This window comes from Oncorhynchus nerka, linkage group LG9a, assembly GCF_034236695.1.
Source record: "Oncorhynchus nerka isolate Pitt River linkage group LG9a, Oner_Uvic_2.0, whole genome shotgun sequence".
Taxonomy (NCBI): domain Eukaryota; kingdom Metazoa; phylum Chordata; class Actinopteri; order Salmoniformes; family Salmonidae; genus Oncorhynchus; species Oncorhynchus nerka.
The window spans coordinates 53,521,464-53,546,375 of NC_088404.1; the positions used below are offsets into that span (position 1 = coordinate 53,521,464).

Sequence of the window (24,912 nt, forward strand, 5' to 3'; positions counted from 1 at the left end):
ATTCGGCACTCTCTCATTGACCTCCATACAAATGTTCCTCACTTCGTGGTCTTATTTTCGTGTACAGATTTTGGATGGAGTAAACAATCTCGCTTCGTTTCGTCTTCTCTGACTAGGGTAAACGGTCTCGCGAATCGTGAGAATAGAATTAAATGGCCATATGGGGTTTGTAGTTTTTTGGGGGGACAGGTGCTCTTGTGCTCATAAAATGTAAGCAAAAAAAATGGGCGCATTTGTTTGTTCTGTTTTAGGGCGCATATAAGCGTTTATCAGTGTGGTGTGTCCCATCACTTGTTGTAATTGTCAATATAATGGTACCAGGGTGCTTAAAATGGGTGAATGAGTCATGTTTAGAAGGGTGCGAGCTGATTTCATAATCGAATGACGTCTTTCCCAAAACTCTCCGGGAGGCGGGTGGATAGATTATTGTTCCACCAATCGGAGCATCCTTCCATTCATAAAGTGGTGTGGGCAGTTTTTTTTTTGAACACGTGGGTTTGGAGGGTTTCATAATCCTGACAAAACCTGAAAAACCTGTTACAACAGGAACCAATGAAAGGCTCGGAAGAGAAGTTTCCGTATTGTACGCCCAATCGCTCCTCACCTAGGACCACATTTGAGCCACCCTGCTTCATAAAGAACACTGGGCACGTTTGTTTTGCATGGCCCTGTGCCTCAGGGGAATGGAGACCAATGGAGACCAGTGGAATGGTCTATAATGTACATACTCCGTTTACCCGGAGCACCGGGACATGGAAAACGAATGCGCCCAATGCATGAATGGGAATGGAGTCTTGGGGATTGGCATGTAAATTCACCAAAGGGTGGGACGTTTCTATTGTTAGACAGCTGTTGTAACCAATCACGAGCAGAGGTGGGTTTGCAGGCAGGCTATAGAGTAGGTGGTGGGTGTGTGTTTAAATCAGGATAGACTAGTGTTGTGGGAGTGTGATGCTACAACCTCCTTATAAAGGGATTCGCACATTGTGTCTTGAAATTAGAGCACATTGCCTAAATTTGAGGTCTCCACAGAGTCACTGAAAAACAACTGTCATGTATTCGTTGAACGTGGAGGACATGCTTCCTGTGGTCGAGACGCCACTCTTCTGGGTCGGAGCATTCACCGTGGCCTCACTGTCTTTGTGGGTGCTCCACCGACTCGTCCAAGGTTTTCGGATTTGGGTCTGGGGAAATGGCCAGTTGCTCTCGCCGAAACTGGGCAAATGGGCAGGTGAGTTGGTCACATGGATTCCTTACGACAAAAAGTCACGAAGGCTTGAGCTCGACAAGAACATTTAAAAATTAGGCTATTTACTCCAACTTTATTATACATCAACGAAAATACTGCATTCTCATCATATTTGACGTATCACCGACTTTAGAAAGTTAAGTTGTGTATCAGGACTATCGCGTAAACGCCCTAACATGTTAACAAGATCACGTTTATTGGCAGTGTGCAACAGCCGCACTTCAGCACCCGAAGTTCCAGACCCCGAACCAGCATTGTTTTTCGCCGTCCATTCGAAAGGATGAAGATGTCCAGTACAGATAAACTACAAACCAAATTCCGCAGGTTGTGCGCTCATTTAGAGATAGGTAATATGTGGGTGAGAATTCATCCAGCGGCAAAGTGAACGAAATTAGCCCATCCACCTGATATATATATATATGCCCAATTAAGACGTGACCTATATTAGGATTTACCCCAAATATAGATTCCTCTCTGTAATGTTAACATTTTCATAGGTTATTCAACAGTTTATAATATACCCCAGGCTATATGTTGGTCATGCGTGCAATGTTGCCATATGTTTTTTTGTTTACGCAATTAATAGGCTACCTAAAATGGGTTATCAAATGGATTGATCTTAATTTTTCGATATTCTTATCTGATTAGCTTGAAATTGATTTGAGTTAACCACATTCTAAGCAGCCAGCTGTATTTGGTCTAACTCGTATCCTGTGTTTTTTTTTTTCAAGTTTTATTTGTTTTGTTCAAACTAGGGGCTTCTGTCGCCGTCCTGGTCAAATAAGAGTATATTCGCTGTTAAGACATTTTAGGATCGTGCCTTTGCATAATGTGGAGCCTAGTCTCGTTGAAATAGCCTTGGCCTATCTTGACCCAGTTATCCAGTCTTGTCTTTCGAGAATACTGCTGCGTCTAGAGCAAAAGCTCGTTCTCGTCTTGCTGCGCAATTTGCCGAGCGCCCCCCATACCATCCTCTACGTTCTCTTATCCAAAACGATGACAGTGTATTGTTTTTAAAGCTACGCTTTTATCTATGCATCACCACGTACGTTTGTCTAAAGTTGTTTCTGGGGTTTGATGGCTTTGTTTATTTGGTTTAAAATGAATGTCATGTGCGTTAGATGGATTCCAACTTGTGTCGCATTGGTGGAATGCTTATTGAATGCGTAATGGCATAGTTTGATGTTCTCTTGGTTTATATGCGTCGGGGTACCAGTGTACATCGGCGGTCTAGCTATGTGATCGGTCATTGCCTTGTCATATATTGCGACACGTTCCCAAAATCACGTCTTGGCGCTCACGTTGACTGGTCGCTTGAATGTAACCATTTATATAACCCTTGCAGCCCATCTCCGAATTTATTGTTGCACATTCTGAGGTTCGGCATGCTGCTAGCCCACATCACTATATACTAATGTTATAATTCATCATTTCTGACTGATAATTGGATTTATTTTGTTTTTTGTGGGGGTGCTATGTTTTTGTTTAAAGTGCTTACCTTCGTATTTTTTGTTCTTGTGAAATATGCATGCCTCACCCTGAAACCAACAGTCATAGGAGTACCAGTCTGACTTGTCTCTTCTCACATTAATTTCCAATGTCAGTCCCTAGAGTATGCACAGCGGTTGGAGGTGATAATGCCCCAGGGCATGGCGAAACTGGTTCCTGATCCTGAAGCACAGGTCTGGCAGCCAGGTTTACCACGCATGCATGCTCGCTCACTCTCAAGTCACTTTACAGCCTCTTCTCTTATAGCCTGATCCCACATCTGTTTGTGCTCTCTTGCCAACTCATATGGTCATTGTTTAAATCACACCAACAGATCTTGGACAAGGTTTCTCGGACATAAGTCCTGGACTAAAAAGGTGTATGCATACACTTTTGTAAATTAGGTCTTCACACTTAGGTTAATTATGTGGACACCCCTTCAAATGAGTGGATTTGGCTATTTCAGCCACACCCTCTTCTGACAGGTGTATAAAATTGAGCACACAGCCATGCAATCTCCATAGACAAACATTGGCAGTAGAATAGCCTTACTGAAGAGCTCAGTGACTTTCAACATAGCACTGTCTTAGGGTGCCACCTTTCCAACAAGTCAGTTCGTCACATTTCTGCCCTGCTACCCCGGTCAAACTGTAAGGGCTGTTATTGTGAAGTGGAAACGTCTAGGAGCAACAACAGCTCAGCCGCGAAGTGGTAGGCCACATGGCAACAACGGTTCAGTTGCGACGTGGTAGGCCACACAAGCTCACAGAACGGGACTGTCACATTTTGGATATGCCATGTCTTGCAATATGCAGACAGCTGGCTTAAAAGTACATTTACAAAAACACGATTTTTCAATTGCACACTTGTTGACCAGGACTAGGCTTAATCTGGTTCTGGGATACAGGCCCGAGAGTATTACTAAAAGGTCACCAGTGAAGAAATTCATTAAAGAAAGGAGACGTTCTCAAATCTCCATTCTGTTTTATGCCCCCCTTTTCAACCTTCATATGTATCGTGCTGTAGCCTGCCAGTACATTGGCTACATCTCTTGTGCACATACTTGATTTACGGGCTATGCAAGAATTTCACTGGTGTTCCTTTGGATGCTCCAGCGATGCTGTTGTGTTCCCTGAGTGGAGGGGACCCCTGGTGGTAGGTTTGGAGTCATACACCCTGCCTGACTCAAGGAGGCATCCCCTCTTGTTCTCCTTGCTTAACGATAACATCTTATGTGGTATGCAGTGTCCTCCAATAGTTATGAAATTCAAGTGATCTACGCATATATAAGTAACAGATTTATATCCAAAAATGTGACATTGTGGTTTGGGGGAAAATGAATAGTTGAGGGTGTTTTAGAAATGACCAAGATATTCTGTAGGTTTAAAAATTTATTTGAGACGTAACGAAGTTATTTCTAGACTCGACCGGTCTGTCTTGCAGAAATTCTCCCCACCTCTTCATTAGTTCACAGAGCAGCACATCTTGCATAAGGTTACCAGTGTGTTGCAGATTATATACATTGCATGTGTGAGGAGGGGGGGGGGGGGGGCAGTACAGAAGCTTCTAATTCCTTTTTTAGAGGCATGGATCAAACCAAGGAGTAAGATTTTAGGGGGAGGGGGGTTTTGCCTCTGTAAATCTAACCAAACGGATGATGCTACGGTGTAGGAGACTTTGAAAGGTTATTCTTAGGATGTGGCTCCTGAAAAGGTAATTGACATTGGATTCAACGTTAGGGCCACTAGGTTCTCTGCGCTGTGTTTCAGCCGTTGAGGGGCAGAGACTTCCCACAGGGCATTTGACATGCAACTTGTCACAACCTCTAGCTCGTCTTATCCCTTTCTCTTATCCCTTATCGCTGAATTAGTTTATTCAGGTTACATATTATAAGGGATGGGTGTAGCCATTCAGGAGTTGGTGTCGGCGTGACATGGAAGACTGGTCAGTTATTCCGGAATGTAAAGGACCCTTTTTACTTTGGTTATGACTGTCATGGCAACAGCCTATGGCTGTGCGGAAATTTGTCTTTCGATAAAGGGAAAGTTGTTGGAAAGTGACATGTCAAAAGGTTTTCAGTTGGTGTACTTGTCATGAATAGGCGCTGTGTTTCATTCATTGTAAGGAACATGCACATCCAGTCAAAAGTTTGGACACCTACTCATTCAAGGGTTTTTCTTTTCTAAATTGTAGAATAATAGCGGAGACATCAACTATGAAATAACGCATGGAATCATGTAGTAACTAAAAAAAAAAAAAAGTGTTAAACAAATCAAAATATATTTGAGATTCTTCAATGTAGCCACCCTCTGCCTTGGACCGCTTTACACACTCTTGGCATACTCTCAACCAGCTTCACCTGGAATGCTTTTCCAATAGTCTTGAAGGCGTTCCCACATATGCTGAGCACTTGTTGGCTGCTTTGTCTTTACGCTGCAGTCCAACTCATCCCACACCATCTCAATTGGGTTGAGGTCGGGGGATTGTGGAGGCCAGGTCATCTGATAAAGCACTCCATCACTCTCTTTCTTGGTAAAATAGCCCTTAAACAGCCTGGAGTTGTGTTGGGTCATTGTCCTATAGTCCCACTAGGCGTAAACCAGATTGGATGGCATATCGCTGCAGAAAGCTGTGGTAGCCATGCTGGCTAAGTGTCTTGAGTTCTAAATAAATCAGACCGTGTCACCAGCAAAGCACCATCACACCAGCAAAGCACTATCACACCAGCAAAGCACTAGGCTTCACGGTGGGAACCACACATGCGGAGATCATCTGTTCACCTACTCTGCGTCTCACACAGCCATGGCAGTTGGAACCAAAAATCTCAAATTTAGACTACTCAGACCAAAGGACGTATTTCCACCAGTCTTATGTCCATTGCTCGCATTTCTTGGCCCAAGCAAGTCTCCTTCTTGGTGTCTTGTCGTAGTGGGTTCTTTGCAGAAATTTGACCATTTGGGGGCGGCACACTAGTGGTTAGTGTTGGACTAGTAAACAAAAGGTTGCAAGATCAAATCCCCGAGCTGACAAGGTAAAAATCGGTCTTTCTGCCCCTGAACAAGACAGTTAACCCTCTGTTCCTAGGCCTTCATTGTAAATAAGAATTTGTCCTTAACTGACTTGCCTAGTTAAATAAAGGTTTAAAAAAATAAATGAAGGCCTAATTCATGCCTCTTAACAGTTTGTCTGTTACTTGAACTCTAAAGCATTTATTTGGCCTGCAATTTCTGAGGCTGTTAACTAATGAACTTATCCTCCTGCAGCAGAGGTAACTGTGCGTGTTCCTTTCCTATGGCGGCCCTCATGAGAGCCAGTTTCATCAAAACGCTTGATTGTTTTTGCGCCTGCACTTGAAGAAACGTTCTTTATTTTCCGGATTGATTAACTTTAATGTCTTGACGGAATGGACTGTCATTTCTCTTTGCTTATTTGAGCTGTTCTTGCCATAATATGGACTTGGTCTTTAACCAAATAGGGCTATCTTCTGTATACCACCCCTACCTTGTCACAACACGACTGATTGGCTGAAATGCGTTAAGGAAAAATTCAAGGGTGCAAAGCTGTCGTCAAGGCAAAGGATGGCTACTTTTGAAGAATATAAAATGTATTTTTATTTGTCTTACACTTTTTCCATATGTTTTGATGTGCCCATCTATTCTACAATGTAAAAAAAATAAAACCCCTTATTGAGTAGGTTTCAACTTTTGGCTGGTACTGTATATGAATGAAATGTGCCGGTCACTGAGGAAGGGTCAGCAGCTCCATCTGTGCTTGTGAATGTGCTTCCCCCTAGTGTTATAAATGGGAGGGGTGGATGGTTGGAGACGGGAGGGAGAGCAGCGTTGCGTTTCATGTGACGAACACGCGCTGTGACACGTGCTGCAGCCGGGGCTGCTGGGTAGAGAAAGCTGTAAGCGCTTAATTTCAAGCCCCCGTCACTCCTTTCCTAAAGCCAGCCTTTCTCATCTCTTGTTCTATCCCTCTTATCAATTTCTCATTCATTTCTTGCCCTCTGTGAGCCCCCCACTTCTCGCTCCGCTGTCACGACTCGTGTTACTTTATTTGTTAGAAAAGGAAGTTCCATCGGTTTCTTTAAAAAATATATTTTTAAATAGCCCATGTTTGCACTTAGTCTCAAAAAAAGAAATGCAATCAAACAAATACTGCTATTCCAGTCCACTTGTTCAGACCATTCGGTACGTGTATGAATGAGACTGGTGTAAACCTGCTGTTTTCAAATTCCTTTTGTTTAATGCCAGGTTTTTTTTTTTTTTTCGGCAGGTAGCCTAGTGGTTAGAGCGTTGGACTAGTAACTGGAAGGTTGCAAAATCGAATCCCCGAGCTGACAAGGTTCAGGGGCAGAACGACAGATTTGTACAAGGCAGTTAACCCACTTCCTAGGCCGTCATTGAAAATAAGAATTTGTTAACTGACTTGCCTAGTTAAATTAGGTTAAAATAAATTCCACCTTTTTATTTTAGTAATGGGTGCTGTTAGTGCTTAAGGGCACAGGTGCATGAAGTACATTTCACCAAGTTAGGAGAGCCCACCTTAGCAGTATAGTTGTAATGGGGTGAATTGAATACTATTCACTGCATAGAACTGCACAAGGTTTTTGTTGATTTCGGTAGCGCAACATGCCCAGAACCAGAGTCCATCAGTGCATTTGCATGCACAACACAATGTGATAACCTGTGATTGTATTGCATCATAAATTAACTTCCTTAAAGCCCAGGCTCTTTCAGTTGAGTTGATGGGTTTTGTAATCGGTACATCCCTAGGCAGTAACTCTGAACCCTAACCCAATTCTCCTCTTGCAAAGACTTCCTATGATGTCTTGGTTGTCTGAGAAACTTGTGTAGATTTGCTCAGCGTTGACGGAAAGCTTTAAAGACCTGCATTGACGTTGTGAAGCTCTACAGTTGAGTTTGGGTTATTGATTACCTCCTTGGCAAAAGTGTTAACTGCAGAGCTTTACACAATGTCGACGAGGAGTATTGTCTCCCCTATGTTTGATAACCAAGACCTTATTGGAAGAGTATGTAAGATGGGAATTGGGTTAGGGTTCAACTGAAGCAAGGGTTGTGTCCCAAATGGCACTACATGGGCTCTGATCTCTCGGACTCTGTCTGAGCAGCATAACGCTGTCCTACTGGGTTTTCCTGCTGTCTCCTGTTGAGGCGTCTGAAATCTCTCTAGTGCACTTTGGTACCCCTCTGCAGAAAAACCAGAAACCTTTTAAAGTTGTAGTTTGTCTTGCAGTTAAGGTTAGGTAACATTAATATACGTTCATCTGAATCTAGACAACTACAATTTCAAGTCTAGACTTTAATGCAATGTGCCGCCGTAGTTATTTACAATTGTAGTGCTCTACAGTTGTTACTGCACTGTTGGAGCTACGAACGCAAGCATTTTGCTACACCCGCAATAACATATGCTAAATATGTGTATGTGACCAATAAAATTAGATTTTATGATTGGCAGGTGCCACAGGAGGTAATGTGACGTTGCAATGGACAACCGTTGCAGATGACAGGGATTCATCATGGAGGCTCCTCAGGGGAGGACCATCCTCAGTGAATTTCATAAAAATGGAAATTCATTGAAGTGAATATATTTAGAATGGTTTTATCTAAAGGATAACATATGACCAAATTGATTAAAGCACACTGTTTTGCAATGGAGGTCTACAGTAGCTTCAACAGCACTCTGTAGGGTAGCACCATGGTGTAGCCGGAGGACAGCTAGCATCCGTCCTCTGGGTACATTGAGTAAAATACAAAACGTAGGAGGCTCTTGCGCCTCACCCCCTTCCGTAGACTTACACAGTAATTATGACAGGATGGGGGATGTCCTCCGGAAGTGCAGAGCTCTTGCAGCATGACCTGACATGTCCTCCACCCAATCAAAGGATCAGTGAATTAATCTACTACTTGAAAGAGTAAGCTACAGCTAGCTAGCATTGCATAAAATGTGATGAGTAGTTGACTCAAAGACTATAGTTCAACAGTTTCAACAAATAGATTTCTTAAATAGATGCAAGTTTCTTTTATGTTTTTCAGTTTCACTTAGCTAGAAAATAAATGCAACTGGCTAGTTTAGTGGCTCAAACAGAGGGATGCTATGTTAGCTAGCTGACTGACTATCCAACACAATACTGGAACTCTTCCAAGTCAAGGTAAGCTTTTGGTTGTATTAATTTGTTGCCACCTGGGCATGCTAGTAACTGCATGATTGTAGTGTGTTTACTAATGCTTTAGTTCTACAAGCTATGTTGGCTAGGATGTTACTTTAGCTAATATGGTGACAACTGTGTAGGGGTTATGATATGGTTTTGCTTGGAAAGGCTTTTTTTGCCTGGTCACATACAGCTGATGTGTTGTACATTGAAGTCCACTAACAAAGGGAAAATGTGAGGAGGCTAGAATGAATACAAGGTGGCTGTTATGATCAGGGGTGTGTTCATTCTACTGATTCTTCTGTTTTTCCTTTTTTTTTCTTAAATGTGAAATGAAATGGGGATAAAAAAAATACCTGAATTTGTCCAATAGAAACTCTTGTTTGCCACTGGACTAATGATTACAAGCTAGATGCAGGCAAGATTGTGAAAAGCCGTATTGAATGTCAGTCACGCACAAGGTTAATCTCGACCTGTGTGCACCTACATTGCACATTTTCATTAATATGCTAGGTTATCGCAACCTTATGATGGGTATAGGGAACATTTTGAGTATCATATAGTAGCCTAAACCTATCGATGTTACATTGAACTGGGTGACTGGAATATGAATGACAGTCATCCAACATGCTGTAATGGACATAAGGCCATGCTCATGAAAAAAATAATCGTCCTATCGCGCATCCTAAACTGCACTGACCGCCACTGGGATTCATAGTTACACTGTTGTAAAGGAAAGCCTGTTCTGGTCATCAAATTCATATCTGCGGCAGTTTATTGCCCATTGAGATTGAAGGAATTCATTTATTTCTTTTAGTAAGTTATCGCAACTTCTCACGGGGGATATGAAGAAAAATAACAAGCATGACTGGGAATTTTTACACACTGTACTCAAATATAGACGCTATATTTGGTCGTGGGCGGCTCGAAGTAGATTTATTTTTGCTCTCGGCTCATAAAGCAGTAGCTGTAGACTTTTTGCCCACGTGACTTGCTGCTTTTTCTGCTATTTAAAGCAACTTTTTGAGGTGGGTGAAGCCAGGGATGGCGGTCGCTTTGGGTTTTCTACTGCAGCCCGCCTCCCTACCCCACACCTTTCTCTGGCAAGGGGAGGGCTGGCTCGTTGATAGGAGGGACAGGGGTACGACAAATGACTTAACCGCTCCTGATGAAAGGAGAGGGGCAACAGGAGGACCGCATCCTCTCCACGAATGTTAATTGGGCTTTAGTGAGGGATGGAGATCCACTTTTAGTTTGGCACCCATTTTGATTTGCGCAGTTTTTCTGGAGCTGCAGCGCTATATTATATACAGCCATGAACGGTGCTGCAATAGGATGCTGAAATGAGCATGATTGCTCCAATGCCGTTCTGTACTTTCTTTTGGGATGCATTGCAGAGTAGACCCCGTTTTGCCCCCCCCCCTGTCCATTCCTTCCTTGTTGGTATTCAGGTGCTGCGGCAGGCAGGCGAGAACCAGACGAGGCTGCGCTCGGCTCCTCGCTGCTATTTTTAACTCGTGCTCCTTTTTTTAGCCCTCAATATGAATATTGAGCAGGCGACAGGCAGGGGCAGCTCCACTGTGCATCTGAGGTGGGAACGTCGATATGCAGCAGCGACGTGATGTGTAGCGCCGAGTGCAATTTAAGCCCCCCCCCAGGGGATAACTTGAAAATGTGTTATTGTCGTAAATCTATAGAGATGGGAGTGGCACATCGGAGCCTCTGAGACATTCTACACTGAACACAATATTAACGCAACATGTAAAGTGTTGGTTCCATGTTTTTAATGAGCTGGAAAAAAAAGCATGATCATTACCTTGTGCTGGGGAAAATAAAAGGCCACTCTAAAATGTGTAATTTTGTCAGTGTGCAATTAGTACGCTGACTGCAGGAATGTCCACCAGAACTGTTGCCAGAGGATTTAATGGTTAATTCTCTACCATAAGTTGCCTTCAACCTTGTTTGTAAAGAATTTGGCAGCATGTCCAACCGGCCTCCACTACAGACCAAGTGTAACCAGGGGGTGCTGAGGACTATTTCTGTCTGTAATATAGCCCTTTTGTGGGTAGAAATTAAAATTCTGATTGGCTGTGCCTGGCTCCCAAGTGGTCTGCAGCCCTGCCCCAGTCATGTGAAATCCATAGATTAGTGCCTAATTTTAAGTTGCTTGAGTTCATATAAAAAGGAAAATAACTCTGTCAACTTTTAGAATTGGAATAAAACAAATTCAACAGTAGAAAGGTGCCCATGGACAAAGACCGCTCCCCAGCGACTGACGTGTTAGGCACGTCAGTCGCTGTGGTGTCACTTGTGTGCCTGCTCGCGGAGCTCCTTCCTGTCTGCAGCCGTCACTGACCGTAAATGCTCACGTGAGGGTAATTTTAAAATCCTGCTCTGTGTGAATTTAACAATGGGGAAATTTGGGACACAATGTTCCTTTCCGGATCTAATGTGTGGAAATGTTGACTGAATGGGTGGTGTTTAATATTTATTTAAATGTGTATATATATATATATATATATATATATATTCCAGGGTCTTAACAGATTTGAGTTGAATCTATTTTATTTAGTTTGTTACATATCAGAGTATTTTGGTTGGCATGAGTAAATGCAAGTCTTAACATTGGTTGTCATTGTAGATGTAGCGCACAACACAATGGGGATGACTGGATGTAAAGTCTGTGGATGCATATGATCTGGCCCCCTATTCCCTATATAGTACACTACGTTTGAGTCCTATTTTGGGCTCTGGTCAAAGTAGTGCACTTCATAGGGAATCATGATCCTGACGTGCCACCTATACAGTGCGGGTGCCATGAATTACGATATCCACTTGCCAATTTTTTTATTTATTTGTCCTTTCATCCTTTCCAAAATGAGTTTGAGGGCACATGGTTCTCTTCTATGATATGAGGGAGCGGTGTAGCCCTTCAGGAGTTACAGAAGGGAGGCGTGAAGCGGCTACATTTCATACTGAGCTGCAAAACCATCTGACTAACTTGAATCAGCAATGGTCTTTTTGTGGAGGTGGAATCAGGGTTCAAAACCCAGTTCATATTCCCATTGCCCTCTTCACCGTTCCTGTAGGCAGATGGCGTGGTATGCAACCAATTGCGCTTCCTCCTCCCTCCCACTCACCCTGTGTCTTGTGAATACCCCTCAGTCTCCCGTCTTCTAGTCCCACATGAACACACTATATTCCGGCGACCATGAGAACCCGCAGTGGTGAAAGTGTAAGCGGTAATGCACTTGAGTGTACAGACACTACTCATCCCCTGACAGGTGGAGAGAAAAAAAACATGTGCCCTACAGTTCCTGTGGGATTCCATCGGCATTTAACTTCTAGTGAGTTGCATACCCTTTGTTCCACATGTTTAATATCTCCGTGGAATGCAGTCGGTGCAGATTCAGAACCTCTCCTACCCCCGGCCCATTCCGTTCTCTTTTTCTGTCCATCTGGTTTTGTTGGTTCATCCAACCAATCCATGGGACTGTATGGCCGTTGTTCCCCGAAAGAGAATGTGTTGCTGAGAGGTGTATGTGACCTGAACTTTGGGTCAAGTCTCGGGTGAAGCAGGGCGGGGGAGGAAGTTCAAGGAGTCCTTGAGTGCAGGAACTTCCAGTCCTGACAACACTGCCCTTGTCATAATGAACCTATGCGGTTGCGTTCACAAAACGATGTGCGACCATTTAATAAAAACTCGGATGAAATTACATGTGCAATTTGTGTAGGCATCATGCACTCTCCTATGCCGGATTAGGAATACACCAGATCTCACGACCAACTGCGTGGTTCACTATCTAGCATACATTTCCTCTGTTGCTCATGTACAGAAGCTCACTATGGCATTTCTCTTGAGGGATGTGTTGGTATACTGTCATCTTTAGCCTGGCCATACTCTGCATGTAGCCCCTTGTACAGGGGAGTGTACCGTCTCAGCCTGATGCGACAGTCAGTTGCCCATTGAGGCTTTTCTGCCAAGGAGTGTTTCATTCTTAAGCTGGGCGGGGGAAAACAATCTGCTTCTCTCTCCACTTTTGACTGCACTCTCTTTCTTCTCCCTCCTTTCACTCACTTGTTATTTTCCTCTCTGTTTCTATTTTTAGCCGCCCCTAGGATCCCTGTCCTCCCTCCCCTCCTTTCTCTCGTGCTCCTTGTTCGTCATCATTCCTCCCCTCCCTCTCCTTGTTTCCCCCTCCAGCTTTGTGCCAAAGAATGGCTACTACCTGTCTGAATCTTTTCATCAACCCTGGGTTGGTTCCTCTGTGCTATTTCATAGTGCACAATGGTTTGTGCTGGGGGAATAGTACGTATTGGTGCCCACTTAGCTTCCCACCCTAAAAATCCTGTATTTGGGTGCTTTGGTTAGTGTTAGCAAGAGGGGTGTGTGAGACTGTGACGATTGTTCAGGCATGGAATAGGGGTGATGGGCAGAAGGCTGGCTAAAAATAGCTGTACGTTGTCTTGACAAAGCGAGCAGAGAATGACACAGAACATCCGTCCGGACTCCTTGTACCTCCTAGCCATCCTCCTTTACCTCCACTGTCTAGTCTCTTGCTACCACTTTGAATGGAACTCTCTTCAGGCAACTGTAAAAGAGCATTGTCGAGAGGCCTTGTTTTAAAATGTAGTTTTAGCTTAATGGTCACATTTAGACTTACGTTTTTATTCGGTACCACATGATAATGGACGAACAAGGTTGTTGGGTGCGTCTCAGCTGATTTGGGTTTTGTCATTTATTTTTACTGTTTGCTATCCGGTCACCCTTGAAGGCTACAGTACTGTGTTGCTGTTTGCATCCCCCAAAGAAGCAGTCTGACCAGAAATGAAGGCGTGTCATGATTTCGGTTAAGACAAGAATTTTCTCTGCAATTGGTTTCTTTGAAAGCCTTGACAGAAATTACATGACACGTGTGTGTTACTTTATGTTGGACCCCCAATATATTGTATATTCCCCACTACATGTTAGCGTTATACACTGTTATCTAGTGACTTGGAGCCAGGCTGCATTTAAAAAAAAAAAAAAAAAAAAACTGAACCTATTGGCACCAAAGTGGTGATCGCCTCTGTCCAGAATGACTGTCACATTCCACTGTTGCCGAAATTATGACATTTACATTTACATTTAAGTCATTTAGCAGACGCTCTTATCCAGAGCGCACCACAAATTGGTGACCTTATGACATCAGTGGTCCAAAGTGCACTGTCTGAATTCCACTATAGTTCCTTAAAATCAGGTGTGACATTGCCAAAGTAGTCATATATTTAGTAGGAAATGACTTTGCTAGCAGCATGTGAACTCTCCTTTAGACAGATGGAAATGTTGTCACTAGCTAGCAAAGTTAGTCAAAAATAGCTAGCAATGCTAACATTGGTTAGCTAAAATCTGGTGGCCTCCCCTCAATCTTAGCTAGCTAACGTCATCTGGTGACATCAAAATGTTTTTTCTACTCATTTAGTTTTCCTCTTTTTGAATGGCATTGTATTTCCAAGCCACTGTAATGCACTTTGGACCATCTTCATCAGCTCTCATTGACTGTATTGAGTTGAATGCTCAGTCGAGGCATCGGTCCAAAACGACTGTACGAAACATGCAACCATGAGTACTATTTTTTTCTTTTTTTTTTTCTTCAGTTGTGACGGGAGCCACAGACGGCATCGGTAAAGTCTATGCGGAGGAGGTGAGTTTCCTGCATGACCCCTTTATTTAATTTCCTCCATTGGAAAAGCTTAGTGACGCACAGGCCATGGTAGGGAGGGCTCTTCCAGGTCTATTGTTTTAAAAGGATTCTTGCACGCGCCCACACTTGTTTTTTTTCTGTCCTTATGGTGACCTAAAATTTCCAGTCAATCCTATTTTCCCTTACACCTGACCTTAATTGTAACCCTCACGCTAAACCTAACCCCTAAGCTAAAAATAGCCTTTGTCCTTCTGGGTAATGTTCCCACCCAGAAGAATTTCTTGTTTTACTATCCTTGTGGGGTTGGGGGATTTCCCGTCTCCACGAGAATGGAAGAACAAGAGCTGTGGTAACAAGGCTACCACTCAGCTCCTCACGACATTCCATGTTGAGTTGGAGCACCCTTGTCAATGGGCCATGCATGTGTTTAGAGCAGTAGTGAAGGCTCTGTCAAGACCGTAGTTGGCTGAGGTAACCGTGACATGGTTCAATAGGAATCTAGTAAGTCTCTCCGTTTTTTTTTTAAAGAACCGCAGAGTTCCCTGTTTCAATATAGTCTTCAGTGCTTGTGGTGTACTGTTCCAGTCTACTCATCCCATCTTTCTTGCTCCCCTTTCTCAGCTCGCCCGTAAAGGGTTCGCCATGATTCTCATCAGTCGCTCCCAGGACAAGCTGGATGATGTCGCCAGGCAGCTTGGTAAGTGGGCAGCAGGTAGCCTAGTGGTTAGCGCTTGGGACTAGTAAACGAAAGGTTGCAAGTTCAAACCCCCGAGCTGACAAGGTAAAAATCTGTGGTTCTGCCCCTGAACAAGGCAGGTAACCCACTGTTCCTAGGCAGTCATTGAAAATAAGATTTTTTTTTCCTTAACTGACTTGCCTAGTTAAAGGTGTTTAAAGCACCTGTCTGTTGGACATGCTAATTGGTGGAGTATAGTGTGTGCCTCGTCAGCCAACTCTGTCTGCTGATGTACAAAATATGGCCACTGTAAAAAGCTTCCCCAGCCCTCTCTAAAAGGCTAGCCTGTATGTCATTACAGGACACTGGGATGAGCACACGCACTCCAGGAAAGCATGGAAGTTGAGGATGTCCAAATAGGCAGGCCTGCCTTGACGCATGTCTGCCCCCATTCCCTTAGCCCTTCACTCATCCATCAGTCAAATGTATTTATAAAGCCCTTCTTAAATCTGCTGATATCTCAAAGTGCTGTACAGAAACCCAGCCTAAAACCCCAAACCGCAAGCAAGGCCGGAACCTAGGAAGAAACCTAGAGGAACCAGGCTATGAAGGGTGGCCAGTCCTCTTCTGGTTGTGTTGTGCTGGGTGGAGCCCTTATCTTCACTTTTGGGGTGTGGAGTTGGCTGTATATTTAGTTTATCTGAAGACCCTGAAATTCTCAGTGCTGTGCAATTTTGTTTCTCAGGTGCCGTATATTAAATGTATAAAGGATACCGGCACACTGACTAAAGGCGCGTTTTCATTTTAAATGACAAATTGTTTGGTTGCGTAAGTCAGTGGTCTCGTTTCCTCATTGCGTTTGAATGAATGCTCCTTTTATTTTGGAAAATGGCACCCTAATCTTAGACATTCTAGCCTTCCGATAATGCAACCGTAAAAGCGATTGGATTCTGGTCTCTAAGCCTTCACCTTGGGTGCAATGTCCCCTGTCGTGCTGACGATTGAGTGGGCTGATGGGTTGTCACGTGCAGGGCTCAAGGTTCCAAACCGCTGGCACTCCTCCCGCTCAATCAGCCTGGCAACTTAACCCCCCCCAAATCTGCCATCCCCAATCACTGTGCCAACAAACTATACCTTTTCTGTACCTCTAGTCACCTTTTTTCTTCAATTGGCTCACAATGAACCTGGTAACCCAAACCTATTTAATCTGGCAGCCCCAATCACCATAACAAACCCTGTGACTAATTCCAACTCTTTCCCCCCCCTCAGTCTTGGACGCTTTGAGGATATAAAAAAAAAAAGGTCACGAGCTAAATATAGCTTCATGAATAGGGTGTGTCGGTTCATGGGGATATTCCAGCCCAGCCTTGTATCTCTCCACTAGACTTCTCTACTCTCTTGTGGAAATTTCAACCCTATCCAGCAGTGGTAACGCTTGCCTGCGTATCCCTCTGAGTGGCACATCCTGGGATTTTTTTCCCCTCTTGGAACTTACCGGGTTGCCCATCAGACAAACAAGTTTTTTTTTTATACATGCTAATTGCAGCAGGCATATCGATGGAAGGAGAGCATCGGGTGTTTTCAGGTTTTATTAGTGGGTACGCAGCGCCCTCTCCTGTTTGAGAAGTTGTCTTTTTACTGCTTATTTTTCAATGGAATATTTGGTGTTGAAAAGGGTACCATCTGTTTTTATGGGGTGACTGCTGAGTGTGATCTTCTTTATTTGCCTCCTGTCCACAGAGACTCAGTACAAGGTGGAGACCAAGACTATCGCTGTGGACTTTGGCCTGTCGGACATCTACCCCAAGATCGAGGCTGGACTGGCTGGACTGGAGATCGGAGTCCTGGGTAGGTGTTCCTTTGGTCTGGCCTTCGTCACCGTGTGGCTGTGTATACCACTTGTCCCCACACTACACTATCCTCTCTTTAGACTGAGTGTACAAAACTTTAGGAACACCTTCCTAGTATTGAGTTGTACTCCCTCTTGCCCTCGGAACAGCCTCAATTTGTCCGGGTATGGACTCTACAAGGTGTCTCAAGCTTTCCGTAGGTATGCTGGCCCATGTTGACTCCAATGCTTCCAACAGTTGGGTGGCGGTCCGTTCTTGACACACAGGAAACTGAGCGTGAAAAACGAAGCGGAGTTCTAACCAGTGTGCATGGCACCTACTACCATACCCCGTTCAAAGGCAATACACTATTTTTGTCATGCACATTCACCCTCTGAATGGCAGACATACACAATCCATGTCTCAAGGCTTTGAAATCCTTATTTAACCTGTCTCCTCCCCTTTATCTACACTGAAGTGGATTTAACAGGTGACATCAATTAGGGATCATGGCTTTCACCTGGTCAGTCTGTCATGGAAAGAGCAGGTGTTACTAATGTTTTGTACATTTCACCCACAAACTAATTATTTATCTAACTAGTCAAGTCTGTTAACATTCTTATTTACAATGACATCCTTCCCCTGCCAAGGCCATACTGTCATCGGTCTCATAATCACCACTGAGAAACTACTCTTGCTTGCACACACTATTGCCATTGAGCTTTTATTTGTCCATAATCGTGCAGAAGTGTAAAATTCTGTCATTGTTGCAATTATTTTAAGTACATTTCCAGAACACTGACAACGTGTTGTGGAATGCATGTTAGCGTTTTGCTTAACACAGCAACACATGCCACAGTCAGTCTTGAGTTCTAACCCTGGAGTTACCTGGGAGACACGAAGCCAAAGCAATATGAGTGGTATGCTATTGGGGCAGCGTCGTCATTTACAAATAGCCGCCTACTACTGTCATTTTAATTTCCTTGGGCGTTTTTATTAGGATGTGTTCGTACAGAAAGTGATACCTGTCCACATTCTTGGTGTGACTCACATTCAGGTAATTCTTTGAGGGCATATAAGTTCATGTGCTGCTTGGCTTGCTCTTCCAGTTTCTAAGGTGCGGTTATATGCCCCGTTAAAAAAAAAAAAATCTATTTATTTAAATGGAATGCCTGGCTCTCTGAGGTCCTGTTGCCTCCTGGTGGTTCGGAAGTGTAACGCCATCAGTTAGATTTTTCTTATTTGCAGTAACAATGGCCTCGTTGGCTTCTATTTTTATTTTACAGTGAATAATGTGGGGATATCCTATCCCTACCCTGAGTACTTCCTGCATATTCCTGACCTGGACAATGTGAGTTTTTCTGGAGTTAATTCTGTGTAGTTGAGGGACATGTTTACTTGAGACTTCTTCGAAACCAATTGAGTGTCAATTAGGCTGTTTTACACAGGCAGACAAATTCAGTAATTGTTCTTTTGAACAATCGGATCATCGTTTTATTTATTTTTAATTAAATTAATTTAATTGGGCAAAATATCAATATTGAACAGGGCTGCCTGTTTAACATTGCCAAAGTTCCTAGCTGTACTTTGTGTAGCAAGCACTTTTGGAGTTAAGAGGGGAGAGTAGGTGTCAAAGATCCTTGTTCTTTTTCTTGTAGTTCATCACCAACATGATCAATGTCAACATGACCTCTGTTTGCCAGGTAAGAGTTCTCTTGTTTCTGTAGCAGTTCTGTGTGTATAAATCTATACCACGGGGCAGCTATGCATGTCTATACCATAGCTGAAAAACTAGATGAATATCTATTTTATTTTTATTGCACAGGTTGTGTGCACTTTTGTCGGTCTGCGGCAAAGTTCAGGGAGTTCAGTGTTACAATGTGTCTGCTAAATGACTTAAATGTAAATGTACAGTGGCGCAGGTGGCATGTCAATGGGCGTCCCATCTTTCACGCTTCCTCTTCATCCTCTTTCCTCTCCGCCACCGTTGCTGCCGCGCTACCTGTGGTTCCCAGAGCAACGGTGAACTACACCAACGCTGTCTGTGTTCACCACCCACCCACGCACCACCATTTCTTCCCCCGATTTCTCTCGTTCCTTCTCTCGCTCGCCCTTGCCTCCTACGCGGCTGAAATGTACCCATGTGCTATACATCTCCCATAATGCTGCTGGGTGGAATCTGTAGTGGTAATGTGAACTTCCTCGTTGGTCCTGTGACTTCATTCCCTTGCCATTTCAGTATTTAATTTTTTAAATGAAACGATGTATAGGTCGTGTTAGCATCCATGGAAATGGAAATTTGTCTTGAAGTTGAATATTTACATATAATGGTGTCCTGTTTGACTTCCTTCATGTGTGCTTCCTGACCATGCTGTTTTGTCAGGTAATCGAACTGTTTGTTCAGGAGTTAACCTTTCTTTCCCTGCTCCCGTTTCAGATGACTCGTCTAGTTCTACCCAGAATGGTGGAGAGGTGAGTTTTTCTTTAAGTGCTATTGCCACATTATAAATGAACAAACTTTTTATTTATTTTTGATGCTATTGATAGTCCAAGTGTGTCTGACTGGTCAAAAAAGGTTGTCTCGGATGTAAATCATTAAAAAAAAAGGGTTTTACACGCTCATCCACATGACAAAGCTGTGCTGCACTGTAAAACTACAAACACTAAATCAAATCCTTTGTAGACCGAATTTTATTTTGGGTACCAGTCTGTTCAGCTTTCATCCCACTGCTTGCTGTTCCTTTTTCATAAAGGAACAGGCCGGCACCAAGGCTGTCCTAACGCTGGAACTTACATCAGAAAAGCCTAAATGTTCTCCATTTTTTATTTTATTTTTTAGAATGACCATGAAATGAAGACATGGGCCTGAAATGTTCAGGACATGGAGTTCAACAGTGTTATGCAGAGGATGCCTTTCTACCCTGCTTCTTTCTATCCCTTTGTTCCCTGATCTGACCAGCTGCTTTTCAATTCACACAAAGTGCACCCTCTTCCGATTGGCTCTGACGAATCACATGGGCTCTCTGCGCCAATGGGAAGGCGGGGCACATTTGGTGCCGTGAGGGGCAAACCAACCCGTTTTTCACTACATCACTGCAGCAACCGGAGTGCTAAATGCGTAAGCAAGCCGCTGCCATGGCAACCCGCACAGCGACTATGATTAGTGTGTGTGCATGGCAGTCTACAGTGGTACTAGGCTGCTTGTACTCTTGTGATGGACAGGAGGCTCTTTTGGCACTCCATGGCAGGAAAAAACAACTTCTAATTCCCTTTTGGTTTTTGTGGTTTCAGGTCCAAAGGTGTGGTCCTCAACATCTCCTCTGCCAGTGGCATGTACCCTGTCCCTCTTCTGACTGTGTACTCCTCTTCCAAGGCAAGTGCCAGTCTTAGACCTCCCACACGTTTACACCTTAAATGCACACACTTTGTATACATTGCATCGTTTAACTGCACAACTGCTAGTCAATGTCTGAGTATGCTTTTCTGTCCCCTACCACTGATTTCAGTTAGTCTTCACACTGATTTGGTGGAACAGCTTTGGTGACATGTCCTCTGACTTCAGACTCTGTGGCAGCAGATATGGTACAGCACTGATGAAGGCAAAGCTGAAACTTATGCTTTAAAGATTTTTATTTTTTTACATAGCACTTTGCTCTTTCGAGGATGGATTCAGTTCCTGTTTTTGCATCTCGGGCCTCCTTAGGTTATTCCTTTTTTTTAATGGTTTTGAGTGCCAGTACATTTTGAACTCTACAGATTCTCTCTCCTATGCGCCGGCTGCCTTCCACTCTAGCCTGACCTCAAACTCTAATACTAGCTATCTAGGCACCAGATATAACCCCCCCACCCCCCAAAAATTGTCTGCCTGTGGCTCACCCTGATTAAATGGCCACGCTCGTGCTTTAAAAAGTAACTCGGAAACGCTGAATGTAAATGGAAGACCTGCTTACTTCCTAGTATTCTGAGCTAATTAAGGATCTGAGAAGTTACGTTGTTGCTGTTGAAGAGGCAAGGGTGAACTACTTCGCTGCCCTGATCTGAGTTCTTCCACAATCCAATTCTGTGGAAGACTATTGTGTCTTACACACAACAATGCCATGCCTGCATCCCCTGATATCTTCAAACTGTTTGAGTCTTTACAGAAAAGATAAGATCCTATATTGACAGTAGCTGGGCCCCATAGTGTTTCTGGTCAGGAGGCACTTGAGACAACTACCCTGACTGTCTACTGCTTCCTTTGTGCTCCTTTGCGCAGATCCTTTGAGTCCCTCCTTGATACTGAAGACCTGTCCCTTGGGTGTGATCACTACTAGACCACTAGAGGTTATGACTTTTGGCCCCAGCATTCTGTCTATTGTAAATGGCTCCCTGACCTCTGGCTCCTTTCCAGACTATTTTAGAACTGCTCTGGTCCGACCTCTCCTTAATTAAAATGCCCAGTCTAGACCCCCCCCCCCTCCCTGAATAATTATAGACTCCTCTCTTAGCTTCCTTATTTATCCAAGATGTTAGTTGTTTTTCAATCAATTTGAGTATGAAGTCAGGCTTCCGCTCACGTCCTAGCACGGAAACGGCTTTATTGGAAGTCCGTAATAATGACCCGTCTCTGCCGGTAGACGCTCTCCTAGTTCTTTCGGATCTCTGTGCTGTGTTTGATACTATTGATCATAACGTCCTTGTTGACCAGCTGGAGAGGTGGGTGTGACTCTCTTGTGTTGCTCTAGACTGGTCCGGTCCTGCCTTTTAACGTCTAAGAAGTGTAGGTCAAGTCTGACTGATTTGGAGGAAGTTATGCATGGTTTTTATTTCCTCACGCCTAGATTACTGTAAATCTTTGTGTACCCATCTGTCAGAAATCACTCCACCCAGTTATTTCACAATGTTGCAGTACTGCTTTTACCTGGCACCAGGAAATGTGACATCACACTTAAAAAAGCTATTTTTTTTTTTAGCTGCTCTACACTGGCTGCCAGTCACTTTCTTTTTTTTTTTTTTTTTTGTGTTGTATAAAAATGAAGTTTAAGGCTAGATTTGGTTTAGACCCCAACATATATTGCAGAACTTCTCTCCCGTAGGAGCCAAAACGTAGCCTGAGGTCCCCTGGTAAAGCACTGACCGTTCCAAAGTCTAGGTTGAAAACAAAAAGGTGACCGGGCATTTTCCATTTAGTTCCCTAGACTTTGGAATGGTCTCCCAGAGGTGGTCAGGCTTGCACATTTATTGCAAATCCGCCTTGGAAACACCCTGTTTTCTATAGATTTTAATTGGTGCTTCTCCCTCTTTTTTAAAATGTTCTTTTGTTACTATTTATTTTATTTAATGATGTGAAGCACTTGTATAGAAAAGCACAATACAAATGGTGTTATTGGTGCCCATCACAGGAGGCTGCTGAGGGGAGGACTGCTTATAATGTCCAGAACTGAGCGAATGACATCAATCACGGGAGCAATGTGTTTTGACGTATTTGATACTATTCCGCTCCAGATGTTACCACAAGCCTGTCCTCTCCAATTAAGGTGTCACCAACCTCCTGTGGTGCCCATCCTCATACTGCAGGCCTATTTTCCATAGGATTTGTTACATATAGAAACAATGGCAAAGCTGTGTTTAAAAAATACATTTATTTTTTTGGTTATCCCAGTCTTACAGTTCAGTAGGGGAAGCACTTTCTCTCGTAGGTGGTAATGGTCAGTATTTCTTGTTCGCTCCTTTTAGGCTTTTGTGGACTTCTTCTCCCGGGGACTTCAGGAGGAGTATAAGGCAAAGGGAATCATTGTCCAGGTGAGTACTCTTCCTGTTCACCTGGGCCACATTCAGCAGGACACAATGTTGGCCACCATTCAGATACTTGTATTATGTTAAAAAAAAAAATTTTTTTAAAGAACCTGCTTCTCTGGCATTTTATCTGCGAAGTCCAGCAATGTTTTGTGTACTGAACACGGTGCTGTTCGCTACTAGTTGCTTTCCAGTTCGTGTGACATGTGACAGTTCCACAAAGGTCAGCTAGTATGGCTTCTTCCTGACTGCTCTTCAGCACAGAACCGTACCGTCATGCCTCTGTTTTTGTGGCTCACGCTACAAGGCTGTTTACCTCTGTCACGCGTCTCTTTTTAACGTGGCTACGTTTGCTGTGTTTTTATACATTGTTTAATTTAAGCCAACTTCTGTCCTCCAGAGTGTGCTGCCCTTCTTTGTGGCGACCAAGATGACCCGTATCAGGAAGCCCACCTTGGACAAGCCCACCCCGGAGCGCTATGTGGCTGCTGAGCTGACAACCATCGGACTGCAGGACCAGACCAACGGCTACTTCCCCCACGCAGTCATGGTACGGCTCCACCGCTCATCTCCCTGTTTTGATAACTTTGAAAACAAAAATGTCTTGTTGGACAAATCCAGGGGTGTATTCACTAGGAAGTAAATGGTAAGCCAAATGGAACAAAACCTGGAGGGACTTACCTGAATTTGTCCAATAAGTTGCAGAACGTTTTGCCACTGTTTGCGACAGTCTTCATCTCCTAAGGGCGTTTTCACACGATTCAAATCCAAGCTAGACTTCAAACGGGGGGGGGATGCGTAATCAAAACCACATGTCCATGCAGGTCATTTGTTTATTGGACAAATGTTATCAAGTTAAAAATCGGTTTACAGTAGGATCACTTATGTGTCCTAAACTTCATATTTTCGCTTAGGTCTTCCAGCGACATGCAGGAGAAACCGGCGCAATAGCAGTTTAAAACTGCGACGTGACCCCCGTCTCCCCTAATCTGCGTCGGATGCGCTCATAAATGTTCTGCTACGCACAATGTTTCAGATCTCGAGTTAACAACAAACAACCAATAGTAACAGAAAGGGAGGTAAGGACAGAAGAGAGAAAGGGAGGTAACTCGGGGGGGGGGGGGGGGGTCTGGACTGTGTTCTCACCTGCAGCGAACCGCATACCCAAGGGGGTAACCGCACCAGAGTTCTGGAAAAACCACATCAAACCAATTTGGTGTGAAAGACTCCTAACTGAATACACCCCACGTAGCCCCTCCCTTTTCAGTCGTTGTTCCTCCGTTTGGTGCTGAACTTTCCGTTTTAGAAATGTGATGTGTAGACCTGACCTATTTTATATAATTTTGTTTGTCATGTAGAAGCGACCAGTTCCGAATCACTGAATAGTGATTACGCCCCCAATGTGTTTATGTCCACACTGAGTGCCAACTAACCTCTGACCTTTTGTCCGTGTGTCCTCAGGGCTGGCTGACCACTGTCCTGGTGCCCATTAACCTGGTCATTTACTTTGGGGCAAGGATGAACCGAGCCCAGCGTACTGGCTACCTGAAGAGGAGAAAGCTGAGGGAGCTGGCCAACCAGAGTAACGGGAAGAGTGACAGGCTGAAGAACGAATAAGAACAACACCCCCCCCATATAACAGAATGGAAGCTGACCATAGAACTACCATACAACCACTCTGACTAGCCCTGACTCTGTCCATTAGTTAGTAATGTTGAATGATTCACGGGTGTGTTTTTGAGGATCTTTTTGTATGTTGACGCTAACGGATTTCTTCCTTGTAGCCCATATTGCCCCCACATGACACGTCCTTTTGAATGAAGTGGTTCAGCGACAACGTCTCTAACCAAAACGGCAGCTCTAACAGAGTGGCTGCGACAAAAATACATACTCTGCTCTCAGCACAGGGAATAGTTATTTTTCTATGTGACAAAAAATGATTGTAGAGAAGAACCTTTAAAGGCCAAGTGCAGTCAAATGTGATTTTTCTTTTCTTTTTTATATTAGTTTCCACACTGAGGATGGAATAATAC

At 43.8% G+C, this 24,912-nt stretch overlaps 1 protein-coding gene across 1 annotated transcript; it reads left to right on the top strand.

Moving 5' to 3' along the window:
* Positions 1 to 921: 921 nt before the first annotated feature.
* Positions 922 to 24,505, top strand: LOC115134524 (very-long-chain 3-oxoacyl-CoA reductase-A-like). Its single transcript, XM_029668588.2, has 11 exons — positions 922 to 1,231; positions 14,553 to 14,599; positions 15,221 to 15,296; positions 17,016 to 17,123; positions 18,391 to 18,455; positions 18,763 to 18,807; positions 19,542 to 19,576; positions 20,396 to 20,477; positions 22,820 to 22,885; positions 23,280 to 23,429; positions 24,341 to 24,505. Exons 1-11 carry the CDS (start codon positions 1,054 to 1,056, stop codon positions 24,494 to 24,496), a joined length of 1,008 nt encoding a protein of 335 aa, XP_029524448.1. The 5' UTR covers positions 922 to 1,053; the 3' UTR covers positions 24,497 to 24,505.
* Positions 24,506 to 24,912: the final 407 nt, after the last annotated feature.

Excerpts from the sequence above, each read along its gene's own strand:
- LOC115134524 (XM_029668588.2), top strand. The coding sequence starts at position 1,054 with ATGTATTCGTTGAACGTGGAGGACATGCTTCCTGTGGTCGAGACGCCA. Across the intron at positions 1,232-14,552 it reads GAAACTGGGCAAATGGGCAG|TTGTGACGGGAGCCACAGAC; the intron begins GTGAGTTGGTCA and ends TTTTTTCTTCAG. Across the intron at positions 18,808-19,541 it reads ACATGACCTCTGTTTGCCAG|ATGACTCGTCTAGTTCTACC; the intron begins GTAAGAGTTCTC and ends CTCCCGTTTCAG.